Source organism: Octodon degus, unplaced genomic scaffold (genome assembly GCF_000260255.1).
Source record: "Octodon degus isolate 3935 unplaced genomic scaffold, OctDeg1.0 scaffold00036, whole genome shotgun sequence".
Lineage (NCBI taxonomy): Eukaryota > Metazoa > Chordata > Mammalia > Rodentia > Octodontidae > Octodon > Octodon degus.
Window position 1 is genome coordinate 12,371,338 of NW_004524612.1, and position 19,745 is coordinate 12,391,082.

Here is a 19,745-nt window from a genome sequence, read left to right on the forward strand (position 1 = left end):
TCTCTGTGTATTTATTGACTATACTTCTTTATCTTTGAAATGTCTTAATTTCAGATCCCCGTTTTTTGATTGGGTCTCTGAATTTGGTGAATGTAAATGTTTTGAGTTTTAATATTCTGCATATTAGTCCTTGATAAATAGTTGACCATTTTTTCCCCATTCTGTGGATTATCTTCATTCGTTTGGTTTTCTTTGCTGTGCAGCTTTTAACTTGATGTGATTTTATGTGTTCATTCTTGATGTTTCTTATGTAACCAAGGTTGTGTTTAGAAAGTCTTTGCCTATACTTACATCTTCAAGAATTTTATCTATATTGTCTTCCTGTAGGATGTTTCTATGTCAGTATTTAGATCTTTGATCCATTTTCATTTTAGTTTAGTGTATATAGAGAGATGTGGGTCTAGATTCAATCTGGCATATGGGCAGCCAGTTTTCTTAGCACCATTTGTTAAAGAGGCCATCTGAAGGATAACCTTGATTTGTAGGAAAATGGATGCACCTTGAGAACCAATTTTAAGTGAAGTAAACCAAACACACAGGCTTAAATATTGCATGGTTTCCAATATATATAAGATGCAAACCAGAGAATAGGTAATAGGAAATGGATGAATCTGTGGCATAAAGGAAAGGGAACCAAATGACAGTGGGAGGGCGGGGAAAGGAGGTTAAAGGGGAGGATTGTGAAATGCTATGTATATATATCCAGTCCCTGTAAGGAAAGTGATTATTGTATACTACAAACAAGTTTCAATAATAGCAACAAAGTTTTTATTTATATATATTATATATGTACATTATGTATTTTAGGGAAGGGTCTACAGGGTATTCAGAGTCTCACTACGATTGGACTCATAGTGAGCTGCCTATTTACAGCCTCCTAAGAGCTGGGATTACAGGGGCACGCCACCATGCCCAGTCTCAGTCTTATCTCTACACGCCCTCGGGGATGGGGCGGCATAGCATGCCCAGAGATCAAACTCCCAGCTCTTGACATTGTGTATTTATGTACTGTATATTATATATACTGTTTATACTGTATAGATACTGTATGTAAGAAAGAGCAAGAGGTATAGGAAGGGGGAAAAGGGTTCAAAGGAAATGAAAAATGTATATGCACTAACACCCTGTGATGAATATAATCATAATGTACTACAAGTATGTACCAATAAAAATAAAAGGGTATAGTGGTGTATGCCAGTAACCCCTACACTTGGGAGGCAGTTTGTAGCCAGCTTGGGCTACATAGTGAGTTCAGGCCCAGCTTGAACTATAGAGGGATACCTTTTCTTAAAAAACGCAAAAGTACAAGGTTTCAGTATGCAGCTCAGACTCCTAGTGATCCTCCTGTTTTCAGCCTCCCCAGCTCTGGGATTTCAGAAATGCACCACCATGCCCGGTGGCCAGCTCAGCATGCCTAGGGTTGGGGTCAGTGTGGCACCATGGGGATTCAGCCCTGCTCCCTGTGCCTAGGCAGGCACTTAATCCACTGAGGTGTCTCGCCAGGCCAACAACACAAAATTTTTTTTTTTTTTTTGTGGGTGGAGCCCGGAATTGCACTCAGACCCTTGTGCTTGCCAGGGAAGCGCTTATTCCACTGAGCCATCTCCCCAGCCCCAACAACGCAATTTTTAATGATACCATCAGAACTGTTTCAGAAATGATCAGAATATTTCAGAAATTTTCTTCACATTTCTAAAATCAATAAAATATTACTAAGCCACTGGTATTATTGTGCTTTTTTAAAAGTAATTTCATGTTGGTTTTTTCTGTGGAACCTATTTTGGTAAATCTGATTTTCGTGAAAGATACTTATGCCATTCATGTGGTGGCAGGCTGATACCGGCTTGGTGTCTGCAGGAAATATGCTAATGCTCAGACTAGGGACGTGGCAACCAACAACTAATGTCCATCTTTGTTTCATTTATACAGCAGATATAATTTCTACAGTAGAATTTAATCATTCTGGAGAATTACTAGCAACAGGAGATAAAGGTGGTAGAGTTGTCATCTTTCAACAGGAGCAGGAGGTAAGTGTTTTAAGATTTAGTATCTCATTTTCAGTTTGATCTTGAGACTGAAGCTTGTGTTGCACTGGAGGAGCTTCTAAGAGGGTGTTGAAAGTTTTTTTAAAAAGTTATTTATTGAGAATATTCAATATGTAGGTCTCTGGTTCCTTAGCTTTGTATGTGTGTACATGGTGCATGTGTTGTTTTGGTTTAAAGCACACTTTAATGTAAAAAGATTTGATTAGAGAAGAGGGTGGGAAATGATGAACAGTCCAAAAGATTTTAACCAATTTTGAATCGTTGGTCTTTGGTAATAAGTTTTCTCTTAAAATTCCATAGAGCCAAGTTGCTTTGACCTCTTCTCAGTGCTGAGCTTCCTTTATGTGAGGATGGGAAGCTAGTTTAAAAGAAAAGCAGCTAGCTCAGTAATTTTGATGTTAATACTGTTGCTGTGATTTAAAACTGTGCGTGACAATTGTATATGTGTGCGTGTGCACATGGTGTGTAAGCGCAGTGTTGCTAGCTTTTAAAGTCAGTGGACTGGGCCATGTTTCCTTTCCTCTTTAAAAAAGGAATTTTGCCAAATCATTATATTTAAAGTGTATTTCGTTTTATTTTTCTTAGGGTGTAGGCACACTTCTAAATATGATTGACAGGATCTCTCACTAAAATGCTATGCTAAACGAAATTGCCACATGGGTTATTCCCTCACTCTTACCTCCCCATTTGTAGATCAGAATTTTAACCTTTAAAGTCGTTTGTTTTGAAACACTGGCACCCTGTCTATAACATAGTCAAAAAGAATTTAAAATAATGTGGATAAAATACAGGGTTATTTTAATAGATGTCGTAACACAGAGTTAGGCTTTAAAGGATTGTGAAGTTCCTTAAATAAGCAAAGAATCTAGTAATAATACTACTACTTTGCACTTCTATAGCGCCTTTGACCTGAGGATCTCAAAGTGCTTTACAAACACTAATGAATTAATCCTCACAACACCCCAGTGAGGTAGGTAATTTAATTTTAAAAGAAATGATTAATAGTATCTGATTAGAAGATGCACAAACACTAAATATGTGTCCTTTTGTTTTTATGTAGCTATTTGGTTGGAAAAATAAAAATAAGATTCAAGTTTGCTTGACAAAGAATGGTCTGGTGGGGAGGGGGGCTCACTTAGTATTCTGGTCTTGAGAGATGACATGGGACCTTAGAAATCATAACAATTACCCCTTAGATATATGAGGAAGTTGAGGTCTAGGACAGCCAGAACCCAGAACTTTTGATTGTTTGTCTCCACTTTTTTTGGTACCTCCTGTGTTGGATAACCAACATGTGAATGTTAACTACTTAGCTTAGAGCATGCTTTTCTATCAACACCCTCTCCCCTTGGATGTGGCTTTTTCTTTGTTTTTATTTAATTAAGAATTAATGGATGTCTACACTTGACTTTTTGTTTTAAAGAGAGGTGTTTTGAGAATGTTTTTAAAAACTAATTTTGCTTATTGTGTTCAATCTTGAGGGACAGTGCACAGCCTTTGCATTTGAGGATTTCAGAAGCAGTCTTCAGTAAGGTGATTGAATCAATATGTTATTTTAAATGTTTAGTTAAGAGCTAACTTGGAAATATTTATTTGAGAATAACTAAAGCACCTGCTTAGGCAGGCACAGGGATGGCATGCGGTGCCAGCCCCACCCCTGGGGCATGCTGAGTTGGTGAATGAGACTGGGCATGCTGGTGGCGCGTGCCTGTAATCCCAGCGCTTGGGAGGCTGAAAACAGAAGGATCACATAGTGTGATCTGTGTAGTGACACCCTGTAGACCCTGTACTAGAGTACAAAAATAAATAAATAAACAAATGAAGTCAAATGAGATGTGGGAAACATGGGTGGAATTTTTAAGAAAAATGGAACAAATATTTACTTAGAAATGGGCTCAAAAGGTATATTCAAAGTAGTAGTTTGTATTTCCTAAAGACCATTATAATTGATTTAGAATTAAAGATGTAACACAGTTAATTGTCAAACATTTTACTTGCCAAGAAATTTATACGAATGAGTAATCATTTCCTATGATTCTTTTCTGAAATCCCTTTGAAGATTTAAAAGTACGAATCATTTCACATCAAAAATTCTTCTTGAAAAAAAGAATTCTTGAAGAAAGGAGCAGTCTTTTTAGGAAAGGCACTTGCATTTTTTATAGCTGTTGTTCTTGTTAGACTTACTTAAGAAATCACAGCAGATGGAGCTTATATTGTAGCTCATTGATATAGTACTTAGCATTTAGGAGGCTCTGCATTCAATCCTAATACCACATAAAATCTATTTAGAACTCAGATTAGTAGAATTTATTTCAACAATTATTGTGAATGTTTTTTAAGTGACAGATTAATAATGGCAATGATTGACATTTATTTGACCTTGTTAGTAGTAATTTGATGCATTTTACCTAATTAAGTTTTCACCTTTAAAAGCCATGTCTTACACAAGAATTTCTAATACAGTGTACCTTCAGGATGTCTCTGGTTATAAATGTGCATACTTTACACTTTGCCTCTAACACCAATGGGTGAGATGTTATAAATCACCCCTTGGATGTGGCTTTTTCTTTGTTTTTATTTAATTAAAAAATTAATGGATGTCTACACTTGACTTTTTGTTTTAAAGAGAGGTGTGCACTTTGCAACTGTAAATAGCTAATCTTTTATTAATTTTTGTGTAAGTCACCCAGAAATCTATGTAACAAGATTATGTTGCTTAGTCCAATAGCAAAGCTATTAGATTAAGATTCAGGCTTCTGATTTCTAATGGAGGTATTATGTGTGTATTGCAGTGTACTCTGCTGCCTATCCAGTACTTAGCCTCTTGATGGTTATGGTGGATTTGTTTGCAAAACAAGTAGCATTTGATATACTGTAGCTTTGTCCTTTACCCAGTGGCAAGTAAACTTGATGTTACTAAAGACCAAAATATTTCCACCACTTTTGATTGTCTTTGCTTCAGAAAAAGAGGTCTTTATAAAGTAGCAGTGGAGAACTTGATACAGCATACTTTGCCATCCTTGACCCTTCCTTTCTCTCATTCATCCTTTACCTTAGACATGGCAGGTCACCTTCTTGTCATACTTTAAGGTCTCATCTATTCCTCAACCAAAAGGTAAAGACACTGAGTAGTCACTTAGAGGCACTTCATGTAGTCCCAGGTATATTTGAGGCTGCTAATAGCTTACTATTTTTAGCTGTCATTTAAGTGTCCTTTAATGTATTTGAATTATGTTATTCAGGCTCTTTGTTGAAGAAATAACAACAATTGAAACTTGGGGAAAAAAAGATTTCCTTAAGGTAATCACAGGCATTATGTGGTCAGTGAAAGTCCAGAATTCTGATAAATAACCAGCTTTTTATAGCATCTCTCATATTATCTTTTTTTCAATATATAACAGCTTTTGTCAGTAAGTGGTAGGTATTTTCTTAATAGAAATGTTAATACAATTACAATAAGCTGCTCTATTAGCTTTTCACAGGAGTACTATAAAAAACTTTGTTGGCTTATGAACAAATCTAGCTTATGAATAGTTCTTCTGGCTTATTAATAAATTGGGGACCTCGTGATCAGAAGATTTAAGCAGCTGTTAAAATAGATGGTGGTTTCTTGAGTTTTTAGATGTTTGTTTTCATGGGTTTCAATTTAAGTGACAAGTAGCTGTCAGTGTAGCTGGTTTCCTGCTGACTCTGGATTGGTCAGACCAGTAGTTTTCTAGGAGAGTTTCTTGTCTGCACAATAAGTTGTGTGGAAGGAAGTTGGCTCTAAGGGATAGTTACTGAGAAAAGGGAACAATATCTTTATAAATTCTAAGGGGCTGGGGAGATAGCACAGAGGCATAATCACTACCTGGCAAGCATAAGGTCCTATCTGCACATGCTGTGCTGGCCCCAGAATTGGGTATGGTGGCGCACACCTGTAATCCCAGCACTCAGGAGGTTGAGGCAGGAGAATCACTGCAAGTTTGAAACTGGCCTGTGGACTACAAAAGTGAACACAAGAGTCAGCCTGAACTGCATAGCAAGACCCTGTCTCAAAAAAAGAAAAAAATGTATCCGTTTGAATCATGAGGCCTTTCATTCCTGTTTTCTAGGACTGCTGGTACCTCTTAAACTTCTAATTCTCTTTTGCTTTTTTGTTCTTGATGGTCTTATATCTGCAACTCCCTTAAAGACACGTAAGAAGCCTTAGGGAGAATGTGTATTACAAAACGCGAGTAGTAGTATTAATAGCATGGTATTCTCTTTTCAACTTACTTGGAAGGATTAGAATGGGACATAAAATGCAATATAACAGAATTCCATATATGTAAAAGGGTTGACTTAATTTGATGTCTATTTTAGTAAAGGAACAAACCCTGGTTTGAGTACTGTGGCAGCATTCCTTTAAGTTGGTTCTTAACAGTGCTCGTCAGAGTAGCAAATACAGGAATGTCAATGAAGCCCAGCATGGTGCCTACACCTGTAAATCCCAGGACTCCAGGCTGAGGCAGGAGAATCATTGAATTCTAGGCCAGCCTGGGCTCCGTTTTTCAATGCCAGCCTGAACTGCATAGTGAGACTCTGTCTCAAAAAAAGTCAGTGAAGAATTTTTAGAGGCATCTAGACTGCCTGGCTGTGGGCAAGAAAATAACAAGAGTTTTGTGTATTTATTTTTATAGTACTGGTAATTGAACCCAAGGCTGATGTACTGAATTTTGTCCCCCCCATATGTGTATGTCTGTGTATGTGTTGTTTTTGTTAGACAGGCATTGCTAGATTGCTGAAACTGGACTTAATTTGTGATCCTTGTAAAGGCTGGGGGGTTGTAGGCTTGCACTACCATATCTGGTTTGGATGGAGAACCTTGATGTTTATGGTTTGATTTGAAAAACAGATGAATTTATTCTGTATGTGAAAATAAATTCACAATAGGCTGAATGCTCATTTGGCAGGAGTGTGGTGGAAAGAATGTATAACAAACTAAAGAAAACACCCTTTGTCTTTCAAACTAGGAGTGTCTGTCTGTCTATGAGGTTTTTTGGTTTTGTTTTTTTGTTTTTTTTTTTTTTTTTGCAGAACTGGGGCTTGAACTCAGGCCCTTGCGCTTGCCAGGGAAGCGCTTATTCCACTGAGCCATCTCCCTGGCCCTTATGAGGTTTCTTTTTTAGCTCCTGAGTTTGTTTGTTTCTTTTTGGTTATTCACAATTCTATGATTAGTTTAATTCTAGAATCATCTGGAGCATGTATTTAAAATGCACATTTCTGCTGACCAAGATTACAAAACAGAATATGGGGCAGTCATGTGACTTCATCAATCACTTTTTTATAAATATCCTTTTGGATCTATACCTGATTTTAAGGGGAAAAAACTAACTTTAGTTTCCTGTGTTCTAGTACCAGGATAATGATAAATGTCTTGACATATCTTTTTTAAGTTGATATCATCCAAAGTCTATCCCACAATAAACATACATACGAAAAGTACTTGAACTCCTAAGGATGCATTTCCATGAATGTTCACAAAATGCATCTCTTAAGTATCCACCGAACCAAGAAAGAGGCTCTTACAGGCACTCCAGACGCCTCTGCCATGTGCACCTGCAAAACCTCTCCTCTCACAGCTCACTGTGGATTAGTTTTGAACTTAATATGTATATGATGCAGTCATAGAATTTTAAGAGCTAACCAGGCATGGTGGTGCATACCTGTAATCCAATCACTTGGGAAGCAGAGGCAAGAGGATTGTCCCAAGTTCAAAGCCAGCATGGGCTACATAATGAGTTCAAGGCCAGTCTGAATTACATAGTCTTGAGGCTTGAGATAGCTCAGTAGGATAAGGGCCTGAGTTCAATCCCTAGTTCTGGGGGGAAAAAAAGAATTACATAATCTTTAAATTAAAAAATTTAAAGGGCTGGCCAACTAGCTCAGCAGATTAAAGCCCCTACAAGCAGGCGCAGGGGCCAAGGATTCAATCCCCAGGCCTGCCATGCTGGCCCCGCTCCCAGGACTTGCTAAGAGGGCAGTTAAGACTGGGCTTGGTGGCATACACCTATAATCTCAGCTCTTGGCAGGCTGTAAACAGGCAGATCGCTGTGGGTCCAATCTAGTAGACAGACCCTGAACACCCTGTAGACCCATGCCTAAAATACAAAAAATTTAAAAAATAATTTTAAAGTTTAAAAAGCCCTTAAAATGTATAGGTTTTTGCAGCAATTCTTTTAATCTTTTTGATTAGATAGCCTAGGAAATTCTCAAAATGTCTTAATTGTATGAAATAAAACATACAAGATTATGAAGGGAGCTGTATTGGACTAGGTTTAGCCAAAGTATGGAGAAATACTTAATATATGAGTAATATGTGTGATAAATGAGAAGTGGATAGCATCTAGCTTAACATGATATAAAAGTGTGTTGTGTCTATAGTGACAACATCTAGGTATTGCTATTACTGTTCTGTGTCCTTTTTCTTCATGTATTTGGTACAGGGTCTCACTACAGAGCTCAGACTCAGTGATCCTTCTGTCCTGTTGTCAACCTCCCCAGCAATAGATTACAGTGCACCCAGCAGCGGGGCCAGTGTGTCGTACTGGATGGAGATCAAACCCTGGTCTCTGTTCTTGCTTAAGCAGGCACTTAGTCCACTGAGCTAGCTCGCAGGCCCCTTATTTGTGTCCTTAATTAGAAGAAATTTAGGCTTTAATTTGAGATTAGTGACAGCAGATATCTAAATCTTTACTTGGGTTGGCCAAATAGCTTAGTGGACTAAAGCACCTGCTTAGGTAGACACAGCAACTGGGTTTCTGTGTGCTGGGCCGGCCCTGCCCCCGAGGCAAGCTGAGACTGTGATTGAGAATGAGCCTGGTGGCACACACCTGTTATCTCTGCTCTTTGGGAGGCTGAACACAGGAGGATCACTGTAAGGCTCATCTGTGTAGTGAGACCCTGTAGACTCTTACTAAAAATACAAAACAAACCTTTCTTCAAGGAGTTGGTTCAGTCTGGATCACTGAGGGTTGAGTGATGCCTCAAATTCATAACCCTGGTAATACAGTCTCCTTTTACAAGTACACAGAGTGAGGCGCTAAATCTCAAAGCCAAAACCACACACGTATCTTGATTACTGCTAACTCATAGCTTTGCCCTTCTGACCTGTGGAGCAGTGACAGTTGGTTCGTCAGGCCCTCTGCTAAGGTCTTTTAAGTCTTACAGTCTTCACAGCAAAATAACAAAAATGTATGTACACTTACTATCCATCACATAATTTATTACAAATTTATAATAAATTGAAACAGAATTAGATAAATGTTTCCAAGATAATACAGGTAGTCAAGTAAGTAAAAGCTGATTTTCCATAAATTAAGATACATGTCCTTGGGGCTGGGAAGATAGCTCAGTTGAACAAGCGCAAGGGCCTGAGTTCAATCTCCTGTTCCGCCAAAAAATTAAAATAAAATAAGGCAGTCTAAGATATATATCCATGACTTTGGGTACTGTTTACACAGTAGAAAAAAAAAAACCTACATGGTAATAAGCCTTATTATTGAAAATCAAATCACACAGTAAAGTCATTACTTTCTAGTTATGTTTAATGAGATGAATACATCACTTTCAGACCTTTTAATACAGGTTTAGTAACCGTAATGTGAAAATGAGAAACCCAAAATCCAAGACTATTTGAGCATCAGTGAAATGCCACAAGAGGAGCATTCAACATCTGACCTCATATGATGATTTGTAATTAAAACTGGAGGGTGAGGCAGGAAGATTCCAGTTCAGTTGTAATTTAACAAGACCTTGTCTCAAAGTAAAATAAAAAGGGCCAGCAATATAGCTCAGTAGTAGAGTGTTTGCCTAGTTGTATGTGAGGCCAGGGATCAGTCCTTAGTACTAAAGAAAAAAAAATATTTAAAGTTCTGTATAAAATTACCTTTAGGCTATAAAATATACACGAAACAGTAAATTCTTTTTTAGACTTGGGTCCTAATCCCAAGATAGTTCATTGTGTATATATCCTAAAATTTGATGCCCAGAACATTTCAGAAAAAGAATTCTGAGTATGTGCAAAGCAGTTAATGAAGGGAAGCATTGGATACAGTTTGGACTGAGAATTGAAAGACCTGTGGGGCTGGTGAGATGGCTCAGTGGTCTAAAGCATCTACTTAGAACAAGCTCAACAAAGCACAGGGACCGCGGTTCAATCCCCCAGCACCACATGCCAGCCAGCCCCGCCCCCTGGTGGGCTGAGCTGGCCACACACACACACACACACACAAATAAAATTAAAAAAAAAAAAAAAGAAAGACCTGTGTTCTAGTCCAGTTTCTTGTTAAATCCACCCAGCTGTTCCTTGAGATTTAAACTTTTGTTACCCAGATTTCTTTCTTTCTTTTTTTTTTTTTTTTCTCGGAACCTGGAATCAAACTCAGGCCCTTGCACTTGCCAGGGAAGCGCTTATTCTCCTGAGCCATCTCCCCGGCCCTTTTTTTTGGTCTTTTTGGGTTTTTTTTGTTGTTGTTGTTGTGTTACCCAGATTTCTATCTGGCCTGCCATCAAGCACATCAACTACCTGCAAATCATTTAGGGTGTCAGCTCATTAAGCTATAATATAATATAATATTCTATAAGTAAAATATCACACAATGGCATCTTTGTTGATTACTAACTGTATACATGAATGTCATAAGTATGGTAATGAAGTAATAAAGTAACAATAAACTAAAATAGTTTTTAGACATGATAGGGTTCCTTTAAATACTATTCTTGTTAAGCTCAAAAGTGAGGCCTTTTAAGGTGTTTTTGATATGTTGAAATAAAGTTATCATTCTCATTTACATTCTTACCCGAAGTTTTAAACTATGTTTCTTTTATTGACACCACCCAAATTCCTGCAACAAAACAGCACTGTGTAGTAATGCCTGGTAATTTTACAAATGACCTTTTTCTTCTCTGTGCCATTTTATATCTTCTCCCACACATAAAGAAGAAAGTTTATCTTAACCCAAGGTCCAGGAAGAAACTCCTGTTTTTTAGAACTGCACTGCCTAGCACAGTAGTCATTAGATTCACGTGACTATTTACATTTAAATTTATTAAAAATAAAACTACAGGGGCTGGTGAGATGGCTCAGTGGTCTAAAGCACCTACTTAGAACAAGCTTAGCAAAGCACATGGACTGAGGTTCAATCCCCCAGCACCACATGCCAGCCAGCGCCGCCCCCTGGTGGGCTGAGCTGGCCACACACACACACACACACACACAAACAAATAAATAAATTAAATAAATAATTTTTTTAAAAAATATAAATAAAAATAAAACTACAGAATTATTAAGTCCTTTCATCACAGCAGCCATAATTTAATGTTATTTTATAATTCAGTATGTTCATGGTATGTTGCAGCAGATATAACTAAATATGTTTGTCTGGCTGAGGATCTTTAACTGGGGCTTATTTTGTGGGTTTACATTATGAGCATCCTGAAAAATCATGCCAGGCCTTGCTTTCAGGGAAACACAGCACTCATTCCTTCCAATTACTGCATCATATTGAGCTTACCAAATGAACTCCCATTGCCCTGAGCATGCCATCTTTTGGCTGTTACAACTTACTAAGAAATCTATTGAATGTCTGTTACATGGGAGATGCTATTATAGGTGTTGAGAATAAATCCTATCTGAATTTGCTATAGAAAATGTTAGGTACACATAGCATGTTGGTGAAGGAAAAAAAGTTTCCATAGTGACCCTGCAGGCAGTGATTCCAAGATGGAGGGAGCTAAAGGCTCCTCAGAGAAAACTTGGTGTGAAACATTCAAGAATGCACCTTAATTCTCGGTACCATAGTTTTTAAAACAAAGCCATAAAGACTTGCTTGGTTCATTCTCATTTGAGTGGCGCAGTGTTAACGTGAGAGGCTGTTTCTTTTCTTGCCAACTTGTTCACTCCAGTTGGTCCATGCAGAGAACCATGCCAGGATTGCCCTTATAGTCAGTACCCTCTGGCCAAGTAGAAGGCCTGCCACTGGTGTGGGTACAGCTGACTTACTGTTGGTTACAGCTGCTGTGTGTCTGTTTTACAATGCTCCTGCTGTCCTCATCCTACAGGTGTCTTAAAGTCTGGTTCAGGAGAAGAGAGGCTAATACCTGTGGCATTTTAAAAAGTCATTTTCTCCTTGTATGAGGTGTTTTTTCCCATTACAAGGGGGATGGTGCTTCTTATATAGTTCACTGCAGGTGATAGAATCACATAATAGAGCATGTGTGGATCCATATTATTGAGTCTTTTTTTTTTTCAGGGGCAACAAAACAGAAAGTTTACTTGAATTTTTCATTTTCTGTTTATTTCCTAATTCATATAGTGAAAAATATTGTTTTTCAATGAAAATATTTTTCAGGTTATGTTATTGAGTCTTGAGTATGAGAGTATTAAAACTCAGTGTTTAAAACAGCAGTCATGTTAAAAGTTTAATGCTGTTTAGTGTATTTTCTTGATACAATACTGAACCTTGTGAAACTGGATGAATGATTTTAGGTGGAAGATGTTCTCTGAAGTAATGTGAATGAATATACATATTTAACAGATTGGGTCGTTTAATTTGGTGGGAATATGGTGATAAGGTCAAGGCTGTGAATTTACCTCCTGTCATAGCACCAACGTGGATTATGTTCTGCAGTCCGCTTGGCTCTCTTAGTATCAGCAAAATCACTCTTCACTCTTACTGAAACTTTTACCAGAGGTTCAGATATAACTTTTATCTGTGGATGTATAATTCACATTATCAAGCTACTGAGAAAAAAAAAACAGCCTAAAAAATGTACCTCCGATATAGTTTAATGAGGCTTTCTTTCAATATGAAGAATGATAATAGGCTATTGCTATCAAATAATCCTAAATATTTTTTACTTGGTGACTTATTTTTACTTAAAATTGTTGTCTGTCAGGCTGGCCATGGTGGCACATGCCTGTAATCCCTTCATTTGCGAGGCTGAGCAAAAGGATCGTTGTGAGATTGAGACCCACCTAGGCTCCAGAAAGAGCTCAAAGCCAGCCTAAACTGCATTGCAAGACCCCGTCTCAAAAAAAGACCAAAAATAGAAGTTTCTATGAGTAATATCATTGTTTTTAACTATTTTCCCATAGATGATACTTGAATAAGGCTTAATATTTGATGAAAAAATTGTTTTAATCATGTGACAGGTTAAAAGAAGAAATTATAAACCTGATTGTAATTTTCAGTCTTGCTGAGGTATTGGTGTTAACAGAGATTATATTGTCTTTATCTAACGGTTTAAATTATATTCTTTCAAACTGATAATGAAATAAATGATCAGGGGCCAGGGAGATAGCTTAGGGCCTGAGTTCAATCCCCAGTTCCGCCAAAAAAAGAAATAAATGATCAGTGAGTGTGTATAAGGCTCATAAGATAAAGAGGCTGATTTCAGAAGGGTAAGCAGTTGGTAGGGGTGCTAACGTACATTACAGAGTAACACTGAGTATGTACTTAACCTGTAGTAAAGTTGAATAGTGGTTTTGGGCTGGGTGGTAGGGGTCACGTGGGATCATTGCATTTAGAGAGCTAGTCTCTTACGAGTTTCAGAGGGGCCAGGGAGATGGCTCAGTGGAATAAGCGCTGCCCTGGCAAGTGCAAGGGCCTGAGTTCAATCCCTGGTTGGGGGGGGGGGGAGTTTCAGTAGTGAAATATTCAGAAGACAGGCGTCAGAAAGGAAAAGGACAGAATGTCGTATTAAATAGCAGATCAGGAATTGACTTCTTAAAGTGTATGAAATTTTTCTTTAGCCCAAACTTTCTGGGCAAGCTCTTTTCCAGATGAACTCCTCTATTACGGATGTTTAGACTTTTGGAATCAGTATGACTTTATACTAATTAATTTGTAGTAGTAATTAGTAATCAAATTGATCCTTAGGGAATCTACTGTTGTACTATCAAATGAAGCCAGACTTTTCCCTAAACTTTCTTATTCCCTGAAAGCTATCTACAGGGCACTTCAGAATTTGCAGGGTTTATTAGAATTACCTGTGTGATTATTTTGAAATATTTCTCAATGGTCTATGTATTTTTGTTTCCATTTTAGAACAAAATCCAGTCTCATAGCAGAGGAGAATATAATGTTTACAGCACCTTCCAGAGCCATGAACCAGAATTTGACTACTTGAAAAGTTTAGAAATAGAAGAAAAAATCAACAAAATTAGGTGGTTACCCCAGAAAAATGCTGCTCAGTTTTTATTATCTACCAATGGTAAGTGTACGTCTTTGCTTTTCATGTGCCCCCATTTGCACATACTGCGTAGATGATACTTCATCTCCAAGAGGAATATCACAGAGGTTTTTGTGAAGAAAGATGCTTATAAATTTTTCTGCTTTATATGAAATCTAAACTGCTTCTTTTCCTTTCTAAACTGTTTACTTGTACTTTTTAGATTCTTTGAAAGATTATATGACACAAATTTTGTTTATTCCATGTCCAGTGAGTACTGAAAAGAACACCATTGAGCTTAATGTCAGTTATATTTTCGCTGTGTCTCACCTTAGAGGCCTGGGGCAGGTTCCTAGAATTTTCCTTACCAGTGAGCTGGAGTTAATGTTTATATTATGGTATGAGTTCTAAAATGTTAATTCTACTATATGAGTGTGAATGCTTGATAAATGTTAATTTCCTTTCCTCTTCCTTTCCTAGCATTCCAGTTGTAAATGTAGAGTGCTTTTTCAAAGAATGGTACAGCCAGGTGTTCCCTGTCGAGCGCTGCTCTTGCTTGACTTCATGGCCTGTTGCTCTCTTCCCACAGTTACATGACAGAGATGACGCTTCCATGGTGCTGTGCTTGTCCAGGGAAAGTTACTAAGTGAAGATTAATGAGTTTGTTGCAGCTTGAAGCTCTACAAGTTGAGGGATTTCTTTGTATTCTAATTTTTTTCTCTCTGAGTCTCTAGAGACTCTTTAGCATGACTGCAGTGGCAGAAGGTGCCTAAGGATCTGGGTAGCGTAGTCTATAAAATTCAGATTAAAACTTTTGAGGCTGGCATGTGTTTAGCATCCTTGTCATTTAGTAAGAAAAGCAAATTCTAACACTTAGACCTTACCATTTTTAGAAGTAAGCTGGTATGCCTCTTGGCCCCTACTTTGAATTGTTGGTAACACAGTCCTCAAAATATTGCCAAATCTGTAACTTGCAGCAGCATGATGGGTGGAGGAAGTGTGTTTAGTCTCGCCATATGTTGGTTCACCATCTTAGTACAGCTTTAATTTGTATGATTGTTATTTAAAATAGCATTCATGCCAGGTGTAATAGCGCACACCTGAAGCCCCAGGAGGCAGAGGCAGGAGGTTCTTTGTGTTTTGGAGCTAGCCTGGGGTGCATAAGAGTTCAAGGCCACTCTGGACACAACTGTATACAGTGACACCCTGTCAAAACAAATAAACAAGAAAAAATGGACTTAGATGCTTTCTTGGGATGTAAAATAATATGAAATAATAATACTTTCTATGTAACTCTACTATTAGAGAGTATTCCCGAGGAAAATTTGTTACAGATTTGCTGTATGAGACTTTCTTATAATTATGATGGTTTACTTTTTATAGGCTAGATCATTTTTTTATTAAAAGAAAGTTTTAGACATGAGCCAAGGGGGAAAGAACAGTGTAATGAAGCCCCAGTGACTCAACAGTTGTGGCTGTGGCCATTTCATTTCTCAGTTTCTCCTTTACCTTCCTCTGCAGTGTTCTTGGGAAGCAAATTCCATTTCAACTCGTGTATGGATTAAATCTTAGCTGTCTTTCACTTCTTTTTATGTCCACATGTATCTTCCACAGAGGACTCACCGTGCTGCCTTAGCAATGCATAGCCAGCAGATGAGCGTTTCTCACACTGCAAGGGTGCGATGGAGATGGGGCACCGGGCAGCTAGTGGCTGGGGCACAATGTGAACCTCTGTAGTCACCAACAGGGTCTCCTACATATGTATAGGAAGTACATGTATTTGAAATGTTTCTGGGGGCCTGGCCCTAGCTCAGTTCTTTAAGTGGCTGCTTCCACCAAGCTGTCAGCCTCAGGTGGCTCTAGTTCGATCCCCACAACTCTCCAGCCAGCCACACAAGCCCTGAGGGCATTCGGAGCACAACAAACAAACAAACAAAACAAAACAAAACAAAACAAAACAAAACAAAAAAATCCTGAAATGTTTCTGACTCACATTACAAATTACTTTAAAGTGCTGTAGAATAAATCCATTTTTGTTATTTTTTGTTAATGAATTCTAAGTCAAACACAAGTAACAGAAGATTACGCTGTTTTTTATAAGCTGAAAATAGTTTTAGCAGGTAGTGTTGAGTGTGTACGTTTAAGACAGATCTGGGCATTTTATCATCTTATTTGTTGGTGCAGGATGAAATGAGGAAGGATGGGAGAGGTAGGACTCTAGTGGCATCAGAAAGTGTTTGTTAAAAGGACAGAAAGGAGCCAGGCAGGGCAGAAGAATCCTGAGTTCAAGCTCAGTCTGAATGATGTTTTGAGACCCTGCACTACTCCCCACCCCCCAAAGGGCTTAAACCCTAAATCTCCAGTACTACCAAAAACAAAAAGTAAAACAGTGACTTGGGGAAAGTGTTAGTGTCTGTTAGATATAGATAATTTCCTTATTTTGTATAGGGTTGTTTTTTTTTTTTCTTCTGTGAAATATAACACTTCTGCAGTGGGTCTTTATATTAAAATCAGAAACTCCTACATTGGAAAATATCATTTCATCTAATATTTCTTTAGGCATTTTTACTCTTTTTAAAAAATTTTGTTTTTCCTTTATCTGAATTTTCATTAATTCTTTGATATTGCAAAATGTTGGCCATCAGCCTTAAATATGTGAAAAATACAGAGTTTCCTTCTAAATAACTTTTTAATGGGTGAGTTTTGAATCTCCTTAATAGCTGCATTTCCTCAAAGGAAATTTGTCAGCATGGTTTTCCCAGCGCCAACACTGCCATGGCAGCAGGAGTACAGACTCAGTTATTAAGGAATATCTCTTAATATTCTAGAATCTAACAGTCTTCGCCAGAAAAGCATCTGTGTATACATAGTCCTGAGTGGTTTTTTATGGTATTTGATCATTCATAACATCTCCTATGCTCAGAAGCTCTAATTTAAAAATACTTTTTGTGTCGTATCAACCTGCCTTGTCCCTAAAGTCCTACAGTGAAATCATGTATTTAACCTAAACTGCTATATATCCTGTGTTGGTTATCGTAAACAAAGTTCTAAACATTTTAAATTTTCTACTTTGTTACATTGTTTTAAAATGTTGTTTAAAATTTTTTCTTCAGGGTAGTTGGTTTATTTTAAAACGTTTTGTAATTAGGACCCGTAATATAATAAGGGCCATAAACTAATTTCATCCCATCTGAAAATTTGATAAGTATTTTGTGATAATTCTCTATATGGATATTTAATAAGGATTATGATTTTAAATAGACCACTAGACAACTTTAATGAGAGGGGTAAGGTTGTCATTCTCATTGTCTTTAGATGATTCCAGGTACTACACTTGAACTTAGCCAAAAGGCCAAGAAACAGTGATTTCAAAACACTTCCAGAATTCAGACAAGGCTGATATATCTGTCTAGGGTTTGTTGTTGTTGTTTGTTTGTTTGTTTGTTTGTTTGTTTTTAATGTATTTGGTACAGGGTCTCACTATGCACCTTAGACTTGCAGTGATCCTCCTGTTTTCAGCCTCCCCAGCACTGGCATTACAGACATGCACCACCACACCCGGACTTGGTGGCCAGCTCAGCACACATGGGGATGGGGCTAGCTCAGCCTGTGGTGCCAGGGATCAAACTCCAGTCCTTGTGCTTGCCTAGGCAGGCACCTAGACTGCTGAGCTATCTCACTAACCCTTACATAAGTATATACAAAAGTAGTACACAGGGACTTATAATTTAGCTGCAAGAGAATTATAAACAAGATTGCATAGACTTTAGAAACAGTATTTGAGTTGCTATAGTAGTTTTTATATTTACATTTTATCTTTAAGAAGAGCATGAAGTGTTCTAAACAAGGTAGATAGAAATTATGAAGCTAGAGAATCATTGAAATCTCTAGGAGTTGTTTTACAGTGCTTTTATAAAATTAGCTTTTTTTAATTTTAGGGAAGGGTCTACAGGGTGTTCAGGGTCTCACTACTAGATCGGACTCATAGTGATCCACTTGTTTACAGCCTCCCAAGAGCTGGGATTACAGGATCGAGCCCTTGGCCCCTGTTATAAAATGGCTTTTTCAGGGACAGGGAGATAGCTCACTGGCATGAGCGCCTGCCTGACAAGTCCTGAATTTAATTCCCTAGTACCAAAAAAATTAAATGAAATGGCTTTATGCGTTTTTCAATTTTTGCTGTACCCATTTTGTTGTGAAAGATGATTAGGGATGTAGTAATCATATAAAATTGCCATTTTTAGGATTACAACAAAGTAAATGAATATTCATGAGCCCAAAGCAATAATTCTAAATAATAAATAATAAATACTCTTTTTCCCACAGAGTGTAACTTTCAAGTGTGACCTGGATGTGATGATTCAATTCCAAATAGTAGAATATGGCAAGGGGGACATACGTTTAATTATATAGTAGATAAGATGTTTATATAGTGGATAAGACTGGCCGGCCTCAACCTGGCCAGATTACTAACATCAGCGCCCCCAGCCATAACATGCTGGTGCTATATATTCCCTTAAATGATTCAGTGAGAAATCACTTCATCTTTGTGCTCTTCTAGAGCCCCAGTTTGAGCATGAGAAATAGCAGGCAAACCCAGCTGAGGGGCATTCTACAGAGGGCACACTACTCACAGCTGTCCACATTAAACTGCTCAAGTGGAAGAGGCTAGTGAAGCGTGATGACTTAAGTACTGTGGTGTTTGGATCCTGAAGAAAAAAAAAGTTGTTAAAAAACCTGAAGCTCCCTCTCCCCCACAAGAAAAAAGAGTGTTTAAAAACCTGGAGTAGCATCTGTAGTAAAGTCTACAGCTTCATTAATTTTAGCATACATTGATTTCTTAATTTTGATAAATTTACCATGGCTGCCTATGATATTGATATTGGAGGAAACCAGGTAACTGGGCATAGGAGAACACTGCTGCATTTGCAGATTTTCTACATATCTAAGTTAAATTCTAAAATAAAAGTTTATTCACCTTTTTATTTTTAATTTATAAATTTAGGACAGGGTCCACAGGATGTACCGGGTCTCACTATGTAGATCGGACTTACAGTGATCCTCCTGTTTTCAGCCTCCCAAGTGCTGGGATTACAGGCACGCTCCACCACGCCCAGTCTCAGTCACCAGCTCAGCCTGCCCTGGGGGGCAGGGCCCACAAAGGAATTGAACCCAAGCTGCTGCGTTCTGCCTAAGCAGGCGCTTTAGTCCACTGAGCTATCTGGCCAGCCCTATTCACTTTCTTAAAAGATACTACTTCATTCATACGTTCTTGTTATGTACGAATTTTGAGTTCGGCACATATTTCAGCATTCAAATTTCTTCAGGCCTAGTTTTCTACTCTTTAGGAACTGACACCCAAATTTAAATGGAGGCATCCAGTGGGAAGGAATCTGTGGATTTGTTGGTAGAAACTGCTAAGAAGTGAACAGAGGGAGCTGCACTTCACCATTTTGATTGTAAATATTGGGCAGCATTAACCAAGTTCATTGCTATTCTCTTTAA

At 37.9% G+C, this 19,745-nt stretch overlaps 1 protein-coding gene across 1 annotated transcript in view; it reads left to right on the forward strand.

Moving 5' to 3' along the window:
- Positions 1-14,837, forward strand: part of Ppp2r2a (protein phosphatase 2 regulatory subunit Balpha) — a 63,461-nt gene extending 48,624 nt beyond the window's left edge. The window contains exons 3-5 of the mRNA XM_023714626.1: positions 1,930-2,027; positions 14,117-14,288; positions 14,830-14,837. Coding sequence (XP_023570394.1) covers positions 1,930-2,027; positions 14,117-14,288; positions 14,830-14,837 — 278 coding nt within the window. The remainder of the gene's footprint in view (positions 1-1,929; positions 2,028-14,116; positions 14,289-14,829) is intronic.
- Positions 14,838-19,745: the final 4,908 nt, after the last annotated feature.